This window comes from Labrus bergylta, chromosome 21 (assembly GCF_963930695.1).
Source record: "Labrus bergylta chromosome 21, fLabBer1.1, whole genome shotgun sequence".
Lineage (NCBI taxonomy): Eukaryota > Metazoa > Chordata > Actinopteri > Labriformes > Labridae > Labrus > Labrus bergylta.
Window position 1 is genome coordinate 2,793,041 of NC_089215.1, and position 21,325 is coordinate 2,814,365.

Here is a 21,325-nt window from a genome sequence, read left to right on the forward strand (position 1 = left end):
ATCACGTACTGTGTTTTAATTGGTCTATTTACTTCACGTTTAACAAAAAGGTAATCTAGGTGTGTACAATGAGAGGAGAAGTCCACTACATCCCTGCTAGACACACTTCAGTGTAATTCCAGCTAATGCGGATAATGTGCCCAGGACACTTCTGCGCAGGGAGGGAGGCAGGCAGGGTGAGATTATGTGATCAGTATGAGTGCTTATCAGCGGAGGGAACATGTAGTTTAACATTTTTTTTTTGTTCCTTTTTTTTTTAGTGGACAGGTGATATCTTTGTCGAAATGGTGAGTTCAAGGACTTTGTAAAAAAAAAAAAAAACGCGGAATGAGACACTTGTTGGATTGATTTAACTCAGGGGGACGGCAGCAGATGATGAGAGTCGGAGGTGGATTTCAGGTAAGTCATATCAGCTTGGCCTTTTGAAATCATCTCCCTGACGAGAAACCATCAAAACACTAAATATAATTTAGGTGTCAGCTGCGTTTCTGTCTTGTGTCCTATATGCTGTTGCAAAGAAATACATGAAAGCGTCATAACTAGCTGGGACAAACAGAGGCTTCTTAATGGGCTTTAGATAAGAGCTTGTACAGCCACGAATAGTTCAAATGGGCCCTGAACGTCTCATAGACATCAGATAAGAAAACCCAGCTTCTCAACCCACTTCCCCTTCATAATATCACGTTAAGATAAGTTTTCTTTTGAGCCTTTGCCAGGTAATTGTCAAAGCAGAGCAGAGTATAAAAACAATACCTGTCAGATGGATAACTGGAGTTTTCTCACCTCTGATGAAAAACGCTCCTATTATTTGACATTTTAAAGCATTACTCTGCAGAATTCTGATTAAACGTCACACTCATTGATTAATATTCAATCCTGAGTTGATCCACCTTTTAGTAGCTGCTGTTTTTATTCCCAAAAATGAGATTTTAAAGCTGTAATAGTCTTTGCATTTCCATTCCCTTCTCTTTTAGTGGTTTCCCAAAATTAATCCAAACCAGTTTGTCTTGTTAATGCGTTTTAATTTCCAAATAAGTATGCAAATCAAATATACTTCCTTCTGCATGAAGCTGACTGTGGTAGAAGTATTTGCTCATCCTGTTTGTTTTTAGTCCATCTCTGCACTCAGAAGAGAGTTCAGTTAATGTTTACCAAAGTGTGTGTCATGGATTTTTTTTTTTAAACTTTGCACGAGTTTAAAAATCTAAAATGTAAAGCTTACATTTTGAGTTAAAGTCTTCTGGGAATTAAAAAAAGAATAACTTTAAACATCACCAGAAGAGATCAGACTTTTTTTTTTCTTTCTTTTTTTACTCGTAGTGTTTTCTTTGTGTCCCTCCCTGAGTAAGCGAGCTCAGAAACCTGCAAATCCTTTCATCCTGTTTCCACCGCATGCTGTCATCACTGAGGTCAGTTACTCCTGTCCTGTCCCGCCCTTATGTAACACTGAGCCCGACTGCTCCCGCGCAGATTTAGAGGAGATGAATGTTTGGAAGTAACGCAACCATTCACTGTTTATCCACTGATTGGTTGATTGATTCTCTGCTTTATAATCTCAGGGAGTCAACATCACACTTAGGCTGTCAGTGTATTTTACAAATGATTTAAGAAGAGCGCCGTTACTTCCCGAGACTAAACATAGCTGACATAGCGGCAATTTACCGTTAACTCAATGTCAATTAATCTGTGATTATTTTTAGTTTAGCCCAATAGATTCATTATTTGGCAGGAAAAGGTGAGATGCTTTCATCAGCGACGACCCTCTAGACTGATATTCACTTAGATTTTATTTAGAAGTTCCTCAGTTTGATTATCAGTGTGAGAAGTTGTTAAATATTCTTCAGTCAGTTGAAGCTGCCCCTAATTCCCCCTAAGAATCTGAAACGGCACATTTCAATTTCTCTAAAGAAGTTCTTTACAGTCAGAAAAGCATAATGATGCAACGTGTTTCCTGTGTGGTCGTGGTCAGCATCTTTTGTGTTGTTTCACCCCTCTCTGTCTTTGGATCGAGTGTCTCCATGTCCAAAGTGACACGTAGCTTAAAACGTCTCCTGAAAAACCAATTAAGCCGAGGTTGGTAATCCTCAGCCTGCAGGCCGTGTTGGTGTCACTCACTGTAACTGTCGTACCAGCGTGTGCAGACCACATTACCCACTAAATGAAAATGTGATTCAGTTCATTGGTTAAGAAAAAGAACAGAAATCTTTTTTTTAAGGTCTGGACACTGACAGAGACGCTGCAGAGACGCCTTTTTTTGATAACCTTTGGGGTCTGTGCTGGTTTTTCCATTTCAAAATCAGGGTTCAAATCAAGAGGAGGATTCTTTGTGGTGGTTTTTAAAAAAATAACAAAAGCGTTGAATCATTTTGTCGGTTGAAACTCCGGCTGGAATCCCAAAAATATTTAAACCGCTACGATGTGAAGAACTTCTGGTTTGTTCAAATTTTGGCGCCCCCTGTGGACAAAGCAGTACCTCTTACGTCCTAGCTCAGTCGTCGGTTCTCAACTGGTCTAGCCACCAACTCCTGATTGATAAATTGTGATCCAAATTTATATTATTTTTCAACCAATTCAATTTATTAAGTTTAAAACTAAATGGAGGTTTGAACCACGACGGTGCAAAACATCATTAAACAAAAAAAACAAAAATATAATGAAACAAATAAAGATGTTTCAAAAGCTCTCCATTAACTAGTTTTTCTGGGCACACATTCACGACCCACCGAAATGGCTCTGCGACCCAATTTTGGGTCCCACCCCACCAGTTGACTACCAGCATCCTATATAGCTTAACATGCAAAATGTATTCATTAATTTACAAATAAATCTCATCCTGCATTCTTTAAACGGACAAATGTTGAACTCGTTGAGTTTATTTGTCTTGGAAAATTCAAAAAATATCAAGATTCTTATCTTGTGAGATTTGAAATAGAGCCATAACTTCCATAAATCTATTGATCAGTCACTCCCTGCTATGTGCTAATGCTAGCTCTTTAACTCGTTAGTATACCAAACAGAAAAAATATTCAGCCGGTCTCACAGATGACTGGAGTAGATCCTGAAGTACTAATTCAAAAATAGACTTTGAATCATGAATCCAGAATCGTTTTGAATGAAAAAATAGATTCTGAATCGAATCATGACCCCAAGAATCGAATCGAATCGTGAGACACCCAAAGAGTCCCAGGCCTAATGAAAAGATTCAAGCCGCCTCATTGGGTCTCATTTAGAGGAATTCAGATATTCAGTCTGTTTCATAACCAGTTAAAATGTCCTCACTGGAGCTTTAACTTATCAATAAAATGACCTTAAGTCTCAAATATTCCTAAACTCTATCAGTCTTCTTAAATTTATGGGAACTTAAAAAAAACCAGAAACATGATCTCAGTAGAGATTAGAGTGCAATAAGCTCCTCGAGGACACGGCGTCTTCTCAAACAGTGAAATTCAGACAGTTTGCTGCATCAGTCTGTATTAAAGGATTTTTCATGAGAGCAATAATGTTCAAAAGATCTGATATAAACAGATTATTCTGAGACACGGGACACATTAGAATGACTTGATCTCTTATATCTACACAGACTGTTCCTGTTTTTTCCTCGAGCTCGTCATAAAGGAGAAGTGTCTCCGTGCATTACAAATAAAAATGCTTGTGCACGAGGAGCTGTAACCAAAGCACCGTGTAGCCTCGTGTATTAATAAAGTTCCCAACATCCTGAATCTGGCATGAACGCCGAGTGTTTTTCTGTCCGCTGAAGCTTCTCAGTGTGGCTGACTTTGAGATCCAGAGTGATCTAGTTGAGGATTGGGGACGTACGCAGTGAACCACGGAGGCGTTTTTGGCGTCACATGAAGCGACAGCTCACCTCTGCTGGATAATGAGATTACACTGAGCACCAACCTCGTCTCCTGCTCTGCCGCTGAGCCTATTTAACACCTCGCTTTACTCATGCAGCGTCCTCATGCTCATTAGTCCTCTTTAGTAAAAAAAAACAAAACACAACGTCTAACTTTACGTGTGAAAGACTCTGAAAGACTCGTTTGTTGGACATTATTACAATTGAATCATTAAACGTTTATTTCTGTCTATAAGGCCACAGCTATAAGAGAAAGTAATCAATTAATTTGCCAATTAGAGGGCGGAAAAGTTAAAGTAGGGATGCAGAAGATCTAATTTCCTCTCTCTTCTCTTCAGAGACGAGCACATCAACACGTTCACTTTATACATTTTGAATATTGCATCATCATGTAAATCATACAGATAAAGATTTATAGAAATATTTCGACATGCCGACAGAGAAGTGAGTGCTGGTTTGCATCACTGCTTTAAGTTTAAGTAGACAAAAATCATTGGTATATCTTTATTTATAAGGCTTCTGTACCTGCTTCCGTCACACATGTGTGATTGTTTTCATGTGAAAAGTGCTGGAAGCTTGGGGCGCTGGTGGCTCAGTGGTTAGAGCGCGCCCCATGTATGGAGGCTGTAGTCCTCAAAGCGGGCGGCCCAGGCTTGAATCCAACCTGTGGTTCATTTCCCGCATGTCATTCCCCACTCTCTCTCTTCCTGATTTCCAACTCTATCCACTGTTCTATCTCTACATTAAAGGCACAAAAAGCCCAAAAATAAACATTTTGTTGTTATCTGAGTGCGTCTTGAAAGAGGATCTGTGTCTGGGAGGAGCTGCTTTCTTTAACTCTTTCTAAAAGTAGATTGAAGGTGTTTGAGGACGGTGCTTCAGGTTGAAAATGCTTTCACTGAGGGCTTTCTGCTCTGTGACTCAGGAGATGTTGATCTGTGTTTTTATGTCCAAATGGTTTGGTTTCTTTTGACCTTCCTTCATACATCTTTACATTTCTCAAAATTCTTGAAATGCACCATTAAAACATCTTAGAAAAACATTCTAGTTTTATCCTGTAAAATATTTGAACTCTTCGTCTTGCACATTCCTACAAACACCTCCTCCATTGCAACTTTTGTTCATGTGTCTTGTTCTTATCCTATTTAAGTTTCTTCAGAACTGACACTGTTTAATAACTTTGGACTTTTCGGTTCTCTGTGTTCATTGTTTTTGCACCAAAATACCTTCTATTGTGTAACCCCACTTGTGAATAAACCCCGTTCTGATTCTGTTCTCATCGTCTCGTCCTAACTCAGGGGGCTTTGGGCGGATTGCAGAGCATCTCTCTTAAGAACCGGTCGATCACAACGGGAGGAGAAGTGTGACCTGCGAGCTCTGACATGGATTCACATGGGTGTTCTTCACTAAACCGCAGTCAGTCTCTGGCGAGCGGTCTGGAGAAGACTTCGCCGACGTGGAATAAACCGTCTCACTCTCGGAGCAGTAGCACCCTGTCGTCTCGTCACTCCAGACAGGTGAGGACAGCTTGTCATGCAATCTTGTTTTGTTTTTTTTGACATCATGACATCACAAAGGGCAGTAACCCCTCCCCCAGGTGGGTGACACTCCCACAGCTAGGTGTTTGTTCTGCCCTCTGAGTCTGCCTTCTCACCGTAAACAATAGGACATGGAGCGAGAAAGCACCGAGTACACCCAAGCCCTTTCAGAGAGGGGGCGTGGTCAGACACAGCTCATTTACATATTTAAAGGTACAGACACAGAAACAGCCTGTTCTGAGCAGGGCTGAAATAGAGGGGTTTATAGACATGATCAAATACAGGATCAGAGTGGATTTAGAACAAGAAACTTCACACACATGTTTTGAGGAGCTCTGAGACTTATTTAAACTGGTTGAAGAGGAGGAGGATATGTGACCTTTAAGTCATCTTAAACCACAGGTTTTTTTACCGCTCATGCCGCCCACAGATCATCAAAGATTGGGAAGTGATCGACGACCCTCATGTAGAAATGCACACAGGAAGTGACAACCCCCAAGATGTCACCACGCCAGGTATCTGTGAGGGTTACCTGCACAAGAGGAGGAAGTGGCCACTGAAAGGTTGGCACAAGGTGAGCGATCTCCCAAACCATGTTGTCATGTTCTTGCAGAGACTTTGACATTAGGAAGTTGTGTTTTTTAAAAGTGCAATGTTTTCTCTTTCTTTTCAGAGATTCTTTGTCTTAGAAGCAGGGATTTTGCGTTACTGCAAAAATCAACATGATGTAAGTCACCTTAACATTTTCAAACAGGATGTTTTATCGCTTGATTAAGAAACACATGATAAAACAATTAAATTAAAACAATTTAATTCCAAAGGTCATCAGAGGGAGAGTCCAGGGCTCCTTAGATCTCAGCCTGGCTGTGATGTCGATAAACAAGAAATCCCATCAGATCGACTTGGATGCTGGACACATCCTCTATCACATGAAGGTAACCCAAGTCATTAAAGGAGATCTATATTTAAACACATGCACATAATGTTACAAGGTTAGATGTCCATACTTAACCTCGGCAAGGTTATCGAACTTGGCGAGACTTGGCCAGAACCTGGCGCAACGTTCTGCCGTCGGATGAGAGCAAAGCATGGAGCCAAATTGTAGGACACGCCCATCCCGCCTGCTCCTTTAAGGACACGCCCACCCGGAAGCTCCCTCAAATTTTCCTGTGACTGCAAACAGAGCTCGCCAATCAGAGGGAAGTGAGCGGCGGGCCTTAAAGAGACAGCAGCTGAAATGAACCGTTTCAGGCAGAGGCTGAAATTAGAGATTTTAATGGTGTCAGTATCAGATAAATAAAGAGGTTTTTGAGCTACACATCTCACAGCAGGTGTCCCAAACTAAGAATAAGTTAATTAATGGTGAATGAATATATAAAAGTGTGCCAGCAGATTAAATGATACGATGCTACATGACATGTTCTGGATTTTTTTTCAAAGGCAAAGAGCCATGAACTCTTCTACATCTGGGTTACAAAGCTTCAAGCCCACCGCCAGTACAAGAAGAACGAGGCGGCACACGTTCAGAGCGGATTCCTCCACACTTTGTCTCACGGGGCTGCAGTCGGACAATCTCAGAGAAACGGAGACTTGGTGAATATCAAACAGGCTTCAAATTTAACATGGGAATATGCATTTCCTTACTCACTTTACAAACAGGACAAAATCTAGCACAACAATCTTTAGAGGTGGTTTAACGAGTGTCTTACATTTATTTTTGTTTGTTTGAATTTTACTGAAACTTTCAACCGAAGTCTTCAGATTTGTTTGTCTTAAATTTTGAAATTTCAAGACCTTTTGTTGTAAGTTTTTGGAAAAAATTAGATATTTGAGATTTTGGGAACTTTGTGTCCCTAGTCTGTCTACAAGACCCCTAATTATTTTAAAAGACCATCCTCTCCGTATTTTCCCTGCTCCACTTTTCAGAAAATGTGTGCTCAAACAGGCCGTTTGGAGTTTTTCCTTTTATGACATCACAAAGGGCAGTAGCCCCTCCCCCAGGTGGGTGACACTCCCACAGCTAGGTGTTTGTTCTGCCCTTTGAGTCTGCCTTCTCACCGTAAACAATAGGACATGGAGAGAGAAAGCTCGAGTACACCCGAGCCCTTCCAGAGAGGGGGCGTGTTCAGACACAGCTCATTTACATATTTAAAGGTACAGACACAGAAACAGCCTGTTCTGAGCAGGGCTGAAATAGAGGGGTTTATAGACATGATCAAATACAGGATCAGAGTGGATTTAGAACAAGAAACTTCACACACATGTTTTGAGGAGCTCTGAGACTTATTTAAACTGGTTGAAGAGAAGGAGAATATGTCACCTTTAACCAAAAATATTTGAAACCTTTTTTCCAGAGCTCTGCAGACAGGGCAGATTCAACTGCAGCTTCTGGAGAGCTTCCTTCTGCTCACACCGCTGTGAACACCAAAGTGTCTGCCTGGCTGCAGCAAAGCCACGACCCAGACACCTGTGTGCAAGGTAACTGTCATGCATTTATTATAACACAGACACAACACTCAGAGACCAATGAAAAAGTCTCATGAAAGAGGCACAATCTTAATAAAATCTTGATAAGCTTACCCTATGACCTGTGACTTTAGAGAGAGCAGCGAAAAAATCTGAGACATTTTCTGAAATGATGCCATTGGAGTAAGAATTAAGTTATGCTACATGCAAAGCTTAGTGAGTGGAGAATGACATGCAGGAAGAGAGCCACAGGCCGGACTTGAGCCGAGGCCTCCCGCTTGGAGGACCACAGCCTCAGTACATAAGTCACGACCTGACCGCTAGGCCATCAGATGCCCGAAAGCTGTTTCTTTTTCACCATTTAATTATCTACTTTTTTTGAACAGCACCTATTTTTCCTGCACCTTCGGAATATCTCTTATCATCATCTCCATGGAAACCCTTTTCCTTTTTCCTCTCTTTTCTTCTTCACATCAACATCAACACATTTCTTCTTCTTTCTCACTTCCTATGTTTTCTTCCTCGCAGAGCTGAATCGATGCCATGTTGACCTTACCGAGCTAAACCGCCTAATCCAGAGGCTGCAGACGTTGGAGGCGGGCCAGTCTTTCACTAACGGAGACCTTAAACGCATCATCAGCACACACGTACTGTTTTGGTTTAAAGAGCTAAATTTGAGCATTATAAACCAAATCGCTGCTCCCTTTTTTTTTGTCTTTCTTTTTCTCAGCATTGCTCAAAGTTTTAACGACTTATGGTTTTATTCTGTAAACACAGAATTTGTCCCTTGAGAAGCCGAAGAAGCACAGGTCGGGGAAGATCTGGGGTCACTCTCGCACGCTGTCCCGAGTGGAGGCGCTGGGGATGGTAAGAATGATCATGTGTTTGTAATTTGACAAACACATGATCGATATTGTTTTGCACGTTCATTTATTGGACTCTAATATTAGATGCTGTTGAAGTTTTATTGAATTAAAACTTGTCTCTTATTAGAAATCATGAATGAAGTCTTGTTCTTAGTGATATATTTAAAGTATTCACCATCCCAACCCTTCATTAACGTTTTGGGCCTTTCTCTAATCCAAAGCCTATTCGTGGGATTACTAAATCGGTGAGTTGGCCAATAAGCAGAACTTAAATCTGATGTGCTCCATTTAAACACCGAGGCAGACTGCCGTTGCTGTAAATAAATTGTCTCAGTATAAATAAGCACGTTAAAGATATTCTTTAAGGTTAATTAATTGATGTGTTTTTGTTGAATTGCATCCACATTAGATGTCCTGTTTCTGTAGCTCTCGATTCGACATCCAAAACTCTCTCACATACCCGAGAATTTAGTTTTTCCCACTGAATAGAGCAAAGCAACAAAATGATTTTTAGTCTATAGAAAAAAAATGTGGTGGTAGAGTTAGAGTTTATTTCTATAGCATGCAGAGGAAGCTGCATTTAGTACAGAGTCCTGCACTGGGCTGGGGACCTTCAATTCTACAATTCACTGAGCAGATGCTTTTATCTAAAGCGACGTACATCAGAGAGTAAGTACAACACAAGGATCTAGAAAAAAGGGACCAATGTCAGTAAGAGCAAACGATCAGCTTTGAGTCTGATTGGACACACAGGTGCTGACAGGAAGTGACCAGAGGCAAAGCACAACATTGACAGCAGTTGTTGAGAGCTCTAAACAGTATAGAAACCATCTTATAAGTCGTTGTTATCAAACAAAACCATCGTCATCATCATCATTAAGCTCGAGATGGGTCTTTAGCTTTTTCTTAAAGGTGCAGAGGGACTCTGTAGATCCAATGGAGTTTGGAAGTTCGTTCCACCACCGGTGAAGGTGGTTGGATCAGACACCTTTCATTGGCAGAGCGTAGAGGGCGGGAGGGAGTGTAGACCTGGAGGAGAGTTCAGGTTACCTGATCTGTAACAGGTTAAAAATACGATGATTTAAAATCACAGGTATGAAGGAACAAAATGCGGGTGAGTCGCAGGTGAGAAGAAAAAAAATCAGAAAAAATCAGAAATTGAAATGCAGTATTTTAACATCTGTAACAGTAGCATGCATTCATTAAGTGTGTGAGAGATAGAGAGAAAGTGTTGCTTCTTGTAGAGACAGATTGATTTTGCAGGAACGAAAAGATAAAACAAAGCAATTTACACAGGTTTGTAGAATTGGACCCGTGCAGGACTCTGATTTAGTATCAACAGTTTTTTAGTAATGTTCTTCAGAAACCAGAGAAGTAGTTGTTGTCTTTCTTGTCAGCAGGCTGCGTCTAAAAGGTTTCCTTTTCAACAAACTAACACCATGCACAAATATGAAACCCCAACAAAACACGTTGGTGGGAAGGCTGGCAGTTCAATCCCCAGCTCTCAGCATTTAGTTTGGGCAAGAAATCGAACCCAAAACAGCTCCTGAAGGCATTAACAATGGTGTGTGAATGTGTAAGAATGGGATTAATGAATACTGATGGACACTTCGGGCATTCGTTGCCATCAGTGTGTGAATGTGGTGAGAATGGGTGAATGTGACATGTAATGTAGAAGCACTCTTAGTGGTCAGGAGACGAGAAAAGCGCTGTCTGTATGAGTACAGTCCTTTAACCATTAAGCAGGCAGGACAATAATCCTGCAGAGACATGGTGCTGGAGTCCAGGGTTTTCCATAATTTTCCAAAATGTTCAACATGAAAATGAAAAGCGAGGAGATGCCGTGTCCACAGATTTTCCCTTTTTGCCATTTTGGCAGGATAGCTTTAACTGGTGCTGTAAAATGCATGATTTAAAGATTGAACCTGATGCATCGACTGCCTAGTTTGGTTGCTCCAGAGCTTCTCTTACACTACCACATACTGTGCAGCAGATCATGTTCAGGATGTTAGTAAACAATTCTAAAGGAACGGAAAGCTACCAGCGCTCCCTGTTTTTCTAGCCGAGTTAGGGAACTTGTGTCAGGATGAATCTTGAAAGGATGTGCAGCCACACACATTGGTTTAGTTAGAATGAGAAAATATCTGAGGCCAACTCTTGCACTTCTTAACTGTAGTCCCTCCTTGGTGACATCTAGGTGTGACGTTCTTTTCTATATGCCACGTTGAGGCTGAAGCTCTGCTGTTTTTATCACGGCCAAGTCAGACTTTTTGTGATTGTCTTTTGTTTTGTCCTTGTGTTGTTGTTGTTTTTTAATGTGGAGTATTAGCGTCTGGTAGTTTTGTAGTTTTGTAGTCCATCCCTGCACGTTCCTCAACACATGCAATGTCTAATGTGGATCCAGGAACCTGTTCTTAGTGAAAACAGTGTAAAAAGTGTAGTGTGAATTTTGCACTTTGGGCCTTTTAGCCTGCTGACATTAGCATTTAGCTCAAAGGACCACCGAGCCTCGGTACAGCTTCATGGAGCTGATAGCATGGCTAAAGATTGAAAGTCTTAATGCAGTCTTAATGCAAGCTAAGCTAATAAGCTGCTGGCTTTATCCTCGGACATGAAAGTGGTACATGTCCGAGTGGCTCTCAGCAAGAAGATAACCTTCAACATCCCTCTATGATCCAGAATGTTATAGTTGCTAAACAACACAGCACAACTGTGACATGCTGAATACAGATTGGAAGATAACAGATGATTTAGCCGTCTTTCATCCTCCTCTGTTCACCTCACAGCTCTCCTCCAGTCACCTGAGCAACTCGTCTCACCTCGGCGCATCAGTCCCCTCCATCCCCGACTATGTCTACTCCCAGCTGTCCCCCTCTACTGTCACCCTGACGCCCGAGGGCAAGAAAATCCACCAGGACATCTGCGCCACATCACTACGAGGTCAGAAAAAACGGATACATGAATATACTAAGAAAGCAAAAATCTCTAATTACATTTTCCTGAAACGTCTGCCTCTCTCTGCCTCCTCAGTGTTTAACTCCCTGAAGGCAGTTCATGAAACTCTGTCCCTGGAGAGGCAGAAGCTGCAGGAAGTCTGGGACACCAACAACATCCATCGGCCCAACACATTAGCAGAGGTAACACTCCTGCTGCTCCTGCTGCTCTGATCCTCTGGAACATATTCCACCTTGTTTTTTTTAAGGCTCACCCCCCTCCCCCCCCCCTTCTCTTCCTCTTCTCCGTTGTCCTTAGACTGCAGACGCGAGGCATTCCTCCCACGGGACTCCATCAGTGACAGATTCGGCGGCGGAATATTTTGACGCCAGCGATGACGTCCTTTGTGCTTGTTCCTCTGAGGGGTCTGATGAGTCAGGACTCAGCGATGGGAGCACCACCAACTCTGAGCCAGAGGAGGGACATGGTGAGTTACAGTTATCAGTTACTCTGAGCACGTTGATTGGTCTTGAATATTGTTCATATTGTTGCAATCAGTGTGTGAATGTGTAGGTGTGACCTGCGGTGTAAAAGCGCTTTGAGTAGTCAGAAGACTAAAACAAGCTCAAGTCCATTTATCATAATCTTCACTGACTTTACAGCTTCAGCCACCAGGAAGTACCGTGCAAGCATCTCAAAGTCTCCTAACAGCGTTCTTCCCAAGAGCACCGGACGGAGAACCACACTTCCTGCTGAATGTCCCGACAACAGCCACGTGGGCCTCATGGCGATCCTCTACAATAACATAGGTAAGAAGCACAACACGCTGAAAATGAGTCAAATGGTGACAAACTGCATTTCATTTAGAGATTTAATGTCTGTGTTTTTTCTCCTCAGGTAAAGACTTGGCTCGGGTGTCCATGCCCGCTGCTCTCAATGAGCCTGTTAACCTGCTGCAGAGACTCTGTGAGGAGCTGGAGTACAGCGAGCTGCTGGATACGGCAAACAACACTCAGGACCCCTACCAGAGGATGGTAAGAATAACTTAAAGAGGACATATTATCCTCCTTCTCCAGCTTTTCAAACAGTCCCCCTGTGGTCTAAATGAAACATCTGTGCTGTGCTTTGGTCAAAATATAACATGAATCAAGCACCAGAGGAGGTTTGTGACCCTGTATAAACCAGCTCTCTCAGAACGCTCTGTTTTGGTGTGTGTGTCTCTTTAAATGCAATGAGCCCCGCCCCCCTGAGTTTACCTGGTAGACATCATTCCTCTGTAGCAAGAATAAAAATAGCCGACCTGAGCAAAAGTTTTGCTCTAGACTGGGGTTGGAGTTCACCCTTTTTTTTTTTTTTTTACCAGAATCCCACTGTGACATCACAAAGAAAGCACTTTTGAAACAAAGCTTTTTTTCTCTGTGTTGTAAGACTTATGCAGACCAAAAAAAAAAAAAAACTTGATGGGTTTATTTCACATTTTGTGGGTCTGTAGAAACTCAGGTTACCCAAATATATGTTCAAAAACACTGTAAGAGGATTTTTCATAATATGTCCCCTTTAAAGTTACTGTTTTAGTGTAAGGCACACAAGTGATAATACCAGGACGGTGTGTGCATCTTGCTTTGATGTTTAACTTTCCCTAAAAATTCAAATCCAACTTCAGCGAGCTTTTGTGTTTTATTCCTCGCAGGTTTACATCGCTGCCTTTGCCATCTCCGGTTACTCCACGGCCACGTTCAGAAACCGTTACAAGCCCTTTAACCCGGTGCTCGGGGAGACCTACGAGTGTGTCAGAGAGGACCGGGGCTTCAGACTCATCAGTGAGCAGGTATCACAGGAAGAAACTGTTTATTTCACATCGATGAAAGTCTTGAAAGTCACTGAAAAGAACAAGCTTAGATTAAAGTGACCTTTTTAAAAAACAGAGGAGAGACGATGTGTAATTACTTTTTGAGTGGCCATGATGATCCCCTCTCGGTAAATTATGATGAATCACTCAATCGTGTAACTGAGCAGCTCAGCCTCAGTGATTTATCTCTTCAATAAAGTCTCACAAAGTAATCACGTCATTCAAAAATTTATTTTCAGAGGACGGCAATTAGCCAAAAGTAATTAACGTCAGTCAACGCAGAAATGTATTTTTTAAGGAGCAGCACATTATTCCATAGTCAAGATCTTATTCAGACTAATTTGAGATCTCACACTCGTCTAATTCATCTTTAAACTCAGATCTAAGAATGAGACAATTTAAAGAACTTGGACTTGTCTCACATTTTCCGAGCTGACGTCTAGAAATGAGAAATCAGTAAGACGAGTAAAAGAACTGAAACATCTTTTTAAGACACATTTGAAGGCTTGCTGTAGTTTTCTAAGATGAATGAGACCAACAGTAAAGCCGAGCTCTGGCTACAGGATAATGGAGCTAACTTGAAAATCTTAATGGCCACCCCAAAATCATTGACTATTATTGGCTCTTGGGACAGAAGTTGGACTTATGTTGAAATCCACTTTTCAGGCAGCTCATCTTTTTTAGTGTGCAGATGTTTGTTTACCACTTTTAAAGAAGACTCTGGACGTGCATATTGTTTTGAGTCCTTGAAGAATTAAGCTTATAAGATCTAACGCTGCCATTGTCTTGTGTTTTTTTTAAAAGTCGATGTGATCAGTGCAGACAGGAGGGGGTTAATAAATGCTGTTTATTCATGAGTGTGCACACAAACTTCAGGCCACCCCTGCACAAGTCAGCGCCTGAGTTGGGCCACCCCAATCCAAAAACTGTAGACACGCCCCTGTGAACAGTTGATATGGGTCAGTCTGTTTAGTCCTGACTTAAGGGCGAGGTCACACTGGCCATCCGTACCGTGCCTAAGCACGCTTCAACACTAAAGTCCAGTTCGTTTGGCCAGTGTGACCGCTCCGTATCGTGCTCAGACACGGTACACTTCCTTGGCTTTGGCACACTTCGGAGGGCGCGGTCACACTGGCCATAGACGCCGACGGCTCAGATCGACTCAGATGGCTGTAGACTCCCAGGATCGTGTGGACCGTGCTGACATTAATGTTTACGCCGAATAGACGACATTAAACCCTAAACTCGTCTGCTGCTCTTAAATTTCTGTCATCGTTATTCCATTATTGAATCTGAAAAGAAACTAGACACACGATTATTAGTGTTTGCACGATACTGCAAACACAGCAGTAGTGGTGTTACAGTAACATGTTCCTTTGTTGTAGGTATCCAATGAATGAAGCCGTAGCTTGACACTCCCAAAACTCCTCTCTTGCATAATTTTCATCCAAAAAATCCACAGGACCAAATGATCAAAGTCTAAATGTTTACTTAAAAAAGAAACAGATGCAGGTTAGTCCAAAACTATACAAAGAGAGAGAGGTCAAAAGACTGTGTGGCTCCACTCTCTACTAGTCTGAACTAAGCCCAATTAAGTCCACAAGCCCCTCCCCCTCCCAGATCCAATGAACAAAAATGATTACATGCATCCATTGATGAGCAATAAGGCTCCTATATTTGTAATGCGTTACTCCCAGCACTGCTGACAATATGATGAGAAATGCAGATAGTTATGTTAGCACGCACACAGTATTTCATCCAGCTGAAGGTTTTGTTGGATTGATTTAGTTTGAATGCTTTTAACTTGAATTATGACTCCATCATCTGCTGCTAGCATGTTACCTTCAATAAAGACGTCTTAGCTTGTGTTTGCAATAAGATAAGTTGTGTACACACTATGTTTGGTGGAGGTTAAGTAATCGATGTGGGACATTGATTTGCTCTGTGTGTCTTCTCAGGTGTGCCACCATCCTCCCATCTCCGCATGCCACGCAGAATCTGACAACTTTAGCTTTTGGCAAGGTGAGTCCAATCTTTAAGGTTTCATGTTTCACCTTTGATGAGCGGCTGTGTGAGCATCATGTTAACTTTACTCTGTGTTCCCGTACAGACCAGAGATGGAAAAACAAATTCTGGGGGAAGTCTCTGGAGATCCTGCCAACAGGGATGGTGAATGTCACTCTGTCAAGGTAAACGGTCCAACACACGGCCAGATCTCTTTTCATTAGAGGCCTTTTTTTTTGTGGCAAATTCAGAGTTTGTTTGAAATGATACTTAAATCTAAGGAACCACAGACTGCAGGTAAACTATTCAACCTCAAATCATCCATGAAAAATGTACCTGAGGAAGCTACAGGCGAAACACATTGTTATTTTCAGTGTGCCACAGAGTTCTGATTTATTCTTCATGGTATGTTCCTGCAACCGTGCGCACCTGAGAACATGTTTAAGCTGTTAGCCGTCAAATCATCCATGTTCTACTAGAATCCCTTCATAAGACTGTGCACACTTAATCATGTGTCGTATGGACTCATTCACCATAAATATGTTTACAGATGTTTATTGCACTGGACAGAGGTAAACTCCAGATTTAATTGGTTAATTAGATTTTTTGAGGCGTGTTTTCCAATGTTTGGTGTAGAAGAAAAAGATGGATTATGACATGAAACTAATGCCCAAAATACTGTCATCAAACAAGCAACAATATGACTTAACCATTAGGTTACCAGGCGCCAAACAGGTCTTAACATTTAAAGTCATTCTATGTGATTTTTCACACTTAAATGTAGAAATCAAGTATATCCTCTGAAAATAACTCTGTGAGTCATGACTGTCTACAATGGGTGTAACACCCGAGTCCCACTGTCTGTGATGTTTTCAGAGTTTTCAGAGTCCTATCTTCAGTTTGTTTACATCGCCAGGACGGCCGGCTGACTCCTCCCCTCGTGTATAAAAGTTGTTTAATTGAGGGACTAGAGAAAAGAAGAATAACATACTGTACTCACTGCTTAACTGTGTTTCTAGATCACACTCATTTCAGGTAAATTTACATGCAGTGTGAAGATACCAGCATAATAAAGATCACTAGCATTAGCATGCTAACACAACAATGCAGCGCGAGTTGTTTTGGTTTCATGCTGGTGCTCAAGGGCGACATCTGCTGGATCAAAAAATTGCATATAAAGACTTTAAAGACAATGTGTCTGTTCATTTCTTCAAAGTGTGTAGAAAAATCGATGTTTCCAAAAAGGGTTCAAGACATCATAAAAAGAGCATAAAAAAAGTAGAGCATAATTATCTAACACCTTGGCAAACTTTTCCTAAAGATTTTTCTGTCCTATACTCACATAAGTTCAACAACAAACCATGCAGCACACCTAAAAAAAAAGCTCAAGTTTTTCTTTCTAAAATGCTGCTTTGTGTTTGTTTTTGTCAAGGTTTGGGGACCACTATGAGTGGAACAAAGTAGTGACCTGTATCCATAACGTCCTCAGCCAGCAGCGATACCTGGAGCATTACGGAGAGGTCACCATCCGAAACCTGAAGAGCAACGTGTGCACCTGCAAGATTACGTTTGTCAAAGTAACGATCTGTCTTATCTCAGCAACCTTTTCTGCTTTGATAGTTTGTTTTGGCTGCAACGACTCGACTGACAAGCGTTTGTATTTGTTTTTGTAGTCTCGTTATTGGGGTTCGGAAACGAACAAGAACGAGGTGCAGGGTACGGTGCTGGACCAGAGCGGGAGCGTCATTCACCGGTTTGGAGGTCTGTGGCATGAAGGCATCTTCTGTGACACTCTGCCCACTCCGAAGTGCGTCTGGAAACCAAGTGAGTCCACCATCTTTCCTGCTGCTCGAGGTTTTCATGTGCCACTGATATCTTTAGTGTCAGACTTCTTCTTTAGAGGTTTACATGTAAGTGAAATGATCCAGAACTGTCTGGTGCCAGAACTGCTAATCAGCATAAATCCCAGAGTCACGTTTCACCCGAGTCTCCGTCATCCCACAGATGCCATGCCAAAGGATTACCTGCTGTACTACGGCTTCTCCACCTTCGCCATGGAGCTCAATGAACTCCCCCCGGACCTGAAGCCTCTGCTGCCCCCTACTGACAGCCGCCTGCGCCCAGACCAGAGGTAAGCCCAGCTGGAGAGGCCATGCATACCCTGGAAACACTTCTAAACACACAAACACAACCTCAGCAAACAAATACTGAACAGAATGTAGTTTTTGTCAAATACAAATAATTTAGTTTAAAATGAAGATCACTGCAATGATTTGTGTAATAAAGGGACTAGAGAAGTAACTGCAGGTGAAACTCTTAACGGTAGAGGTACTCGTTGCAGCATGTAAACACAACATACAAATCGGGCCCCTCCTCCTGGACTCAGCAGTTGTGAGGAACACACCCACCCAGCCCAGCAACCGCCTAGCAACCACCTGCAGCATCACGCTTCTACGCACGACCTGAAACATGAAGTCATTTGCATCTGTTGATAGCAGGACCCGTCTTGTACACTCTGCAAGCTACCTGAAAAAAAATGGAAAAGCAGATAATTTAGCTGGTTGCGCAAGCTAACCGCTGGCGTTTGGCACCTTCCTGTCCAACAGGAAGCAGGCCAACTCTGCGTCGCTCTGCCTTCACTTCCCAATAATATTGGGTCAAAGCCAACCCAAAGGTTCACTCTCACTTTGGAACAAGCTGAATCTTCTTGGCTTTTTCGCCTCACTATGGTTATATTTTCTCTTCTTTGATGCTGTGCCTGCGTCTGAATGGCGTCTAGTCGCTGCATTTTACCCACTTCTAATCTCAGCTGTGCGCACTCATTGGCTGAGGGAAACATCCACTCCGCTACCTTAAACATCCAGAGTCAACCAAAACATGAAAACCCAATCAGAGGACAGAGTCTGTGCAGAATCGATCACATGTATTGGGGCCATTGAAGTGCATAAATTTGCATAAATCTATTTTTTATGTTTTAGTAAAAAAAGATACTGACTAGATTAAGTGTTACCTGTAAATTCTCCGGTCTTCTCATAGGATGCTGGAGGACGGATTTGTGGAGGAATCGGACAAAAAGAAAGATTATCTGGAGGAGTTTCAGAGGGAGCGGAGGAAAGAGCTCGCCAAAAAGGGGGAAGAACACACCCCAAACTTCTTCAAGTGAGTTATTTTCTTTTAGTGTCAGAAAGATGACGAGACAAAATGTTGTTCATCATTTAACACTTTTCTGTTACAGCAGAAGAGCAGAATTTATTTAAATAATCAAGACCATGACATCAACCTTTTAACAAACGTCTTTTATATTTAAATTCTTTGGTCAATATTTATCTCTTTACTTTAGCTGTTTATTTATTAGCCCCTTCATAGATTGAAGAATTATTTCATGCATCCAATAGTGCATAGTAGAGATTACTGTCAGGCTGATATTCATGCATTACTTTCATTATTAGTCACAAAAACATTCCAGTTTTAAATTCCTTCAGCGAGATGACTCAATTATATGAAATGAAAAGTCGTGTTTCTTACAACCAACTGCTTAAAAGTCAGCAAATTTGAATTTACAATAATTCAAGACCAAGAAAATCAGCAAATTCAGACAAGTGAGAACCTGGAAGCATCAAAGTTTGGGCCAATTTTCTCAGACATTAGTGAAATTACCCCACAAGTATAGATCACTTTGCTTGTATTTTAGTACAGATATATGTTGGATTAATCAAGAAAAACCTGGAAAAATTCATGTACTTACAGTGGAGAAAATCATTATTTGATCCCCTGCTGATTTTGTAAGTTTGACCTGTTTCAAAGAAGTAAGCGGTCTATAATTGTTATAGTACTTTTATTTTAACAAACAGAGACAGAATATCATTACATAAAGTTATAAATTAATTTAGCAAATAATATAATCTTTGCTCCTGATTGTTGATATTTTGAAGATAGCAGAGTTTTCACCAAACAGCAGCTTACTGCGTCCTCCTGAATCTTTGTCAAATATATGATTTTTCTGTTTTTCTGTTTTCAGGAAATCCAAAGACTCGTGTGGACGGGATGTGTGGATAACAAACGACTCGTACTGGAAGCTCCGAGAGAATCCAGGTTTTGCTAAAACTGCTAATTTAACTCTGTGGTGATGAGCGAGAGAGAGAGATGAATAAATTACCTAGGGTGGATATTTGGACAGCATATATGAACCGCTCTGAGTGGAGACAGTGCTGCCGATCTCGCCTCGTTCCTTCTGCTCACCCGTGACTGGCTCATGGGACGCAGACAGGAACAGGTGAAATCACCCCGGAAACACAGAGACAGAAGGACCTTTTCTAATGCGTTTATTTATTTATTTATTTTCTTTTTAGATTACTCAAATAGACAAATATATGTCGATATATTTTGGAGCGTTTTGGATGAAAATACCGCAGGTGTGATGCATGCGGTGCAAACGAGTGACTGGAAATGAAACTCTTCCTCATTCGGGGGTTAGAAACAGACCGACTGTGATAGTGTATAAAATGTTGACGTGTAATCAAATCATGTACTCCCACTCAGTTAGTCTACTGCGCTGAGGTCAGTGCTTCAGTCAGGGCAGGATTACACAAGAGGACCAGTTAAATCGTGGTCATTTGACTTAAGGTTTGTTTGGAAACATGCGTCAGTAAAGCCCGATGACGACGAGAAGTTTGCCTTTCATACTTGTCAGTAATTATTATATTCTTCATTTAATGTTGTTGTAAATGACATTGGTATTTTACTTTTGGCACGTCCTGTGTGCGTGTTACACTGCAGGCTGAATATGCCTAAATGATCAAAGTGCAAAGTGTCCCCTTCCAGACCTTTACAGTCGTAGCTGCAGTATTTATAAAGCATAAAAATACCCAAAAGTTTCTCCAGTACTCATCAAAGGTCACATATTCTGCAAAATACACTTTAAAATGTTGTTCTAACACTAATATGTGTCCATAGTCTGTCTATAAACCCCCCAATGATGAGAAAAAGTCCATCATCTCCATCTTTAACCTGCTCCACTTTTCAGAAAATGTGTGCTCAAACAGGCTGTTTGGAGATTTTCCCTTCATGACATCACAAAGGGCAGTAGCCCTTCCCCCAGGTGGGTGACACTCCCACAGCTAGGTGTTTGTTCTGCCCTCTGAGTCTGCCTTCTCACCGTAAACAATAGGACATGGAGTGAGACACCCGAGCTCTTCCAGAGAGGGGGCGTGGTCAGACACAGCTCATTTACATATTTAAAGGTCCAGACATAGAAACAGCCTGTTCTGAGCAGGGCTGAAATAGAGGGGTTTATAGACATGATCAAATACAGGATCAGAGTGGATTTAGAACAAGAAACTTCACATACATGTTTTTAGGAGCTCTGAGACTTATTTACACTTTAAAAAAATAAGGAGAATATGTGACCTTTAATCATATGAAGTACTCTTAACTTTGTAAATGTGACTTTCATCTTATTGAATCTGAGGATGATAATCGAAATCAAACCCAAATGCTTTGGTAATCACTCACATGGATCATGATAATGAAAATATTTTACTGTTTTTTATTTGTTTTTCTGGAATATATTATTAATTAATGACAAAATAACAACATTTAAACGAGGAGAGAAGACATTATAAAGTATTTTCATGTGATTAGTAGTGAATGAATATCCAGCTGGTTGGAAACATGTACATACTGTATTAAGACATTAATGTGTCCTCATCACTGTGTCTAGTTTACAAATGGAAAAGTCTTTGTTTGGATTGACTTTCTTAAAATAAAAATAAAAAACTTCCTGGATATTAAAATCTCATTTAATTCTGCTTTG

General features: G+C 41.3%; 1 protein-coding gene across 2 annotated transcripts; it reads left to right on the plus strand.

The window, feature by feature from the left end:
* Positions 1–131: 131 nt before the first annotated feature.
* Positions 132–21,257, plus strand: osbpl7 (oxysterol binding protein-like 7). 2 transcript variants are annotated; one of them, XM_065949746.1, is made up of 23 exons: positions 133–399; positions 5,155–5,373; positions 5,825–5,968; positions 6,068–6,121; positions 6,216–6,329; positions 6,835–6,987; positions 7,749–7,872; positions 8,389–8,507; positions 8,638–8,727; positions 8,948–8,971; positions 11,513–11,666; positions 11,757–11,863; positions 11,979–12,147; positions 12,323–12,469; positions 12,558–12,694; positions 13,351–13,488; positions 15,468–15,531; positions 15,620–15,698; positions 16,946–17,090; positions 17,187–17,337; positions 17,518–17,644; positions 18,550–18,672; positions 19,532–21,257. In XM_065949746.1, exons 2-23 carry the CDS (start codon positions 5,239–5,241, stop codon positions 19,638–19,640), a joined length of 2,607 nt encoding a protein of 868 aa, XP_065805818.1. In that variant the 5' UTR covers positions 133–399; positions 5,155–5,238; the 3' UTR covers positions 19,641–21,257. The 2 variants fall into 2 exon arrangements, with proteins under 2 accessions (XP_020505496.2, XP_065805818.1); XM_020649840.3 differs by lacking the exon at positions 8,948–8,971 and having other exon boundaries at positions 132–399.
* The last annotated feature ends 68 nt before the right edge of the window (positions 21,258–21,325 follow it).

Coding starts and splice junctions, on each gene's coding strand:
- osbpl7 (XM_065949746.1), top strand. CDS start 5,239: ATGGATTCACATGGGTGTTCTTCACTAAACCGCAGTCAGTCTCTGGCG. Junction 6,122..6,215: donor ACTGCAAAAATCAACATGAT/GTAAGTCACCTT, acceptor TTAATTCCAAAG/GTCATCAGAGGGAGAGTCCA. Junction 12,470..12,557: donor GATCCTCTACAATAACATAG/GTAAGAAGCACA, acceptor TTTTCTCCTCAG/GTAAAGACTTGGCTCGGGTG.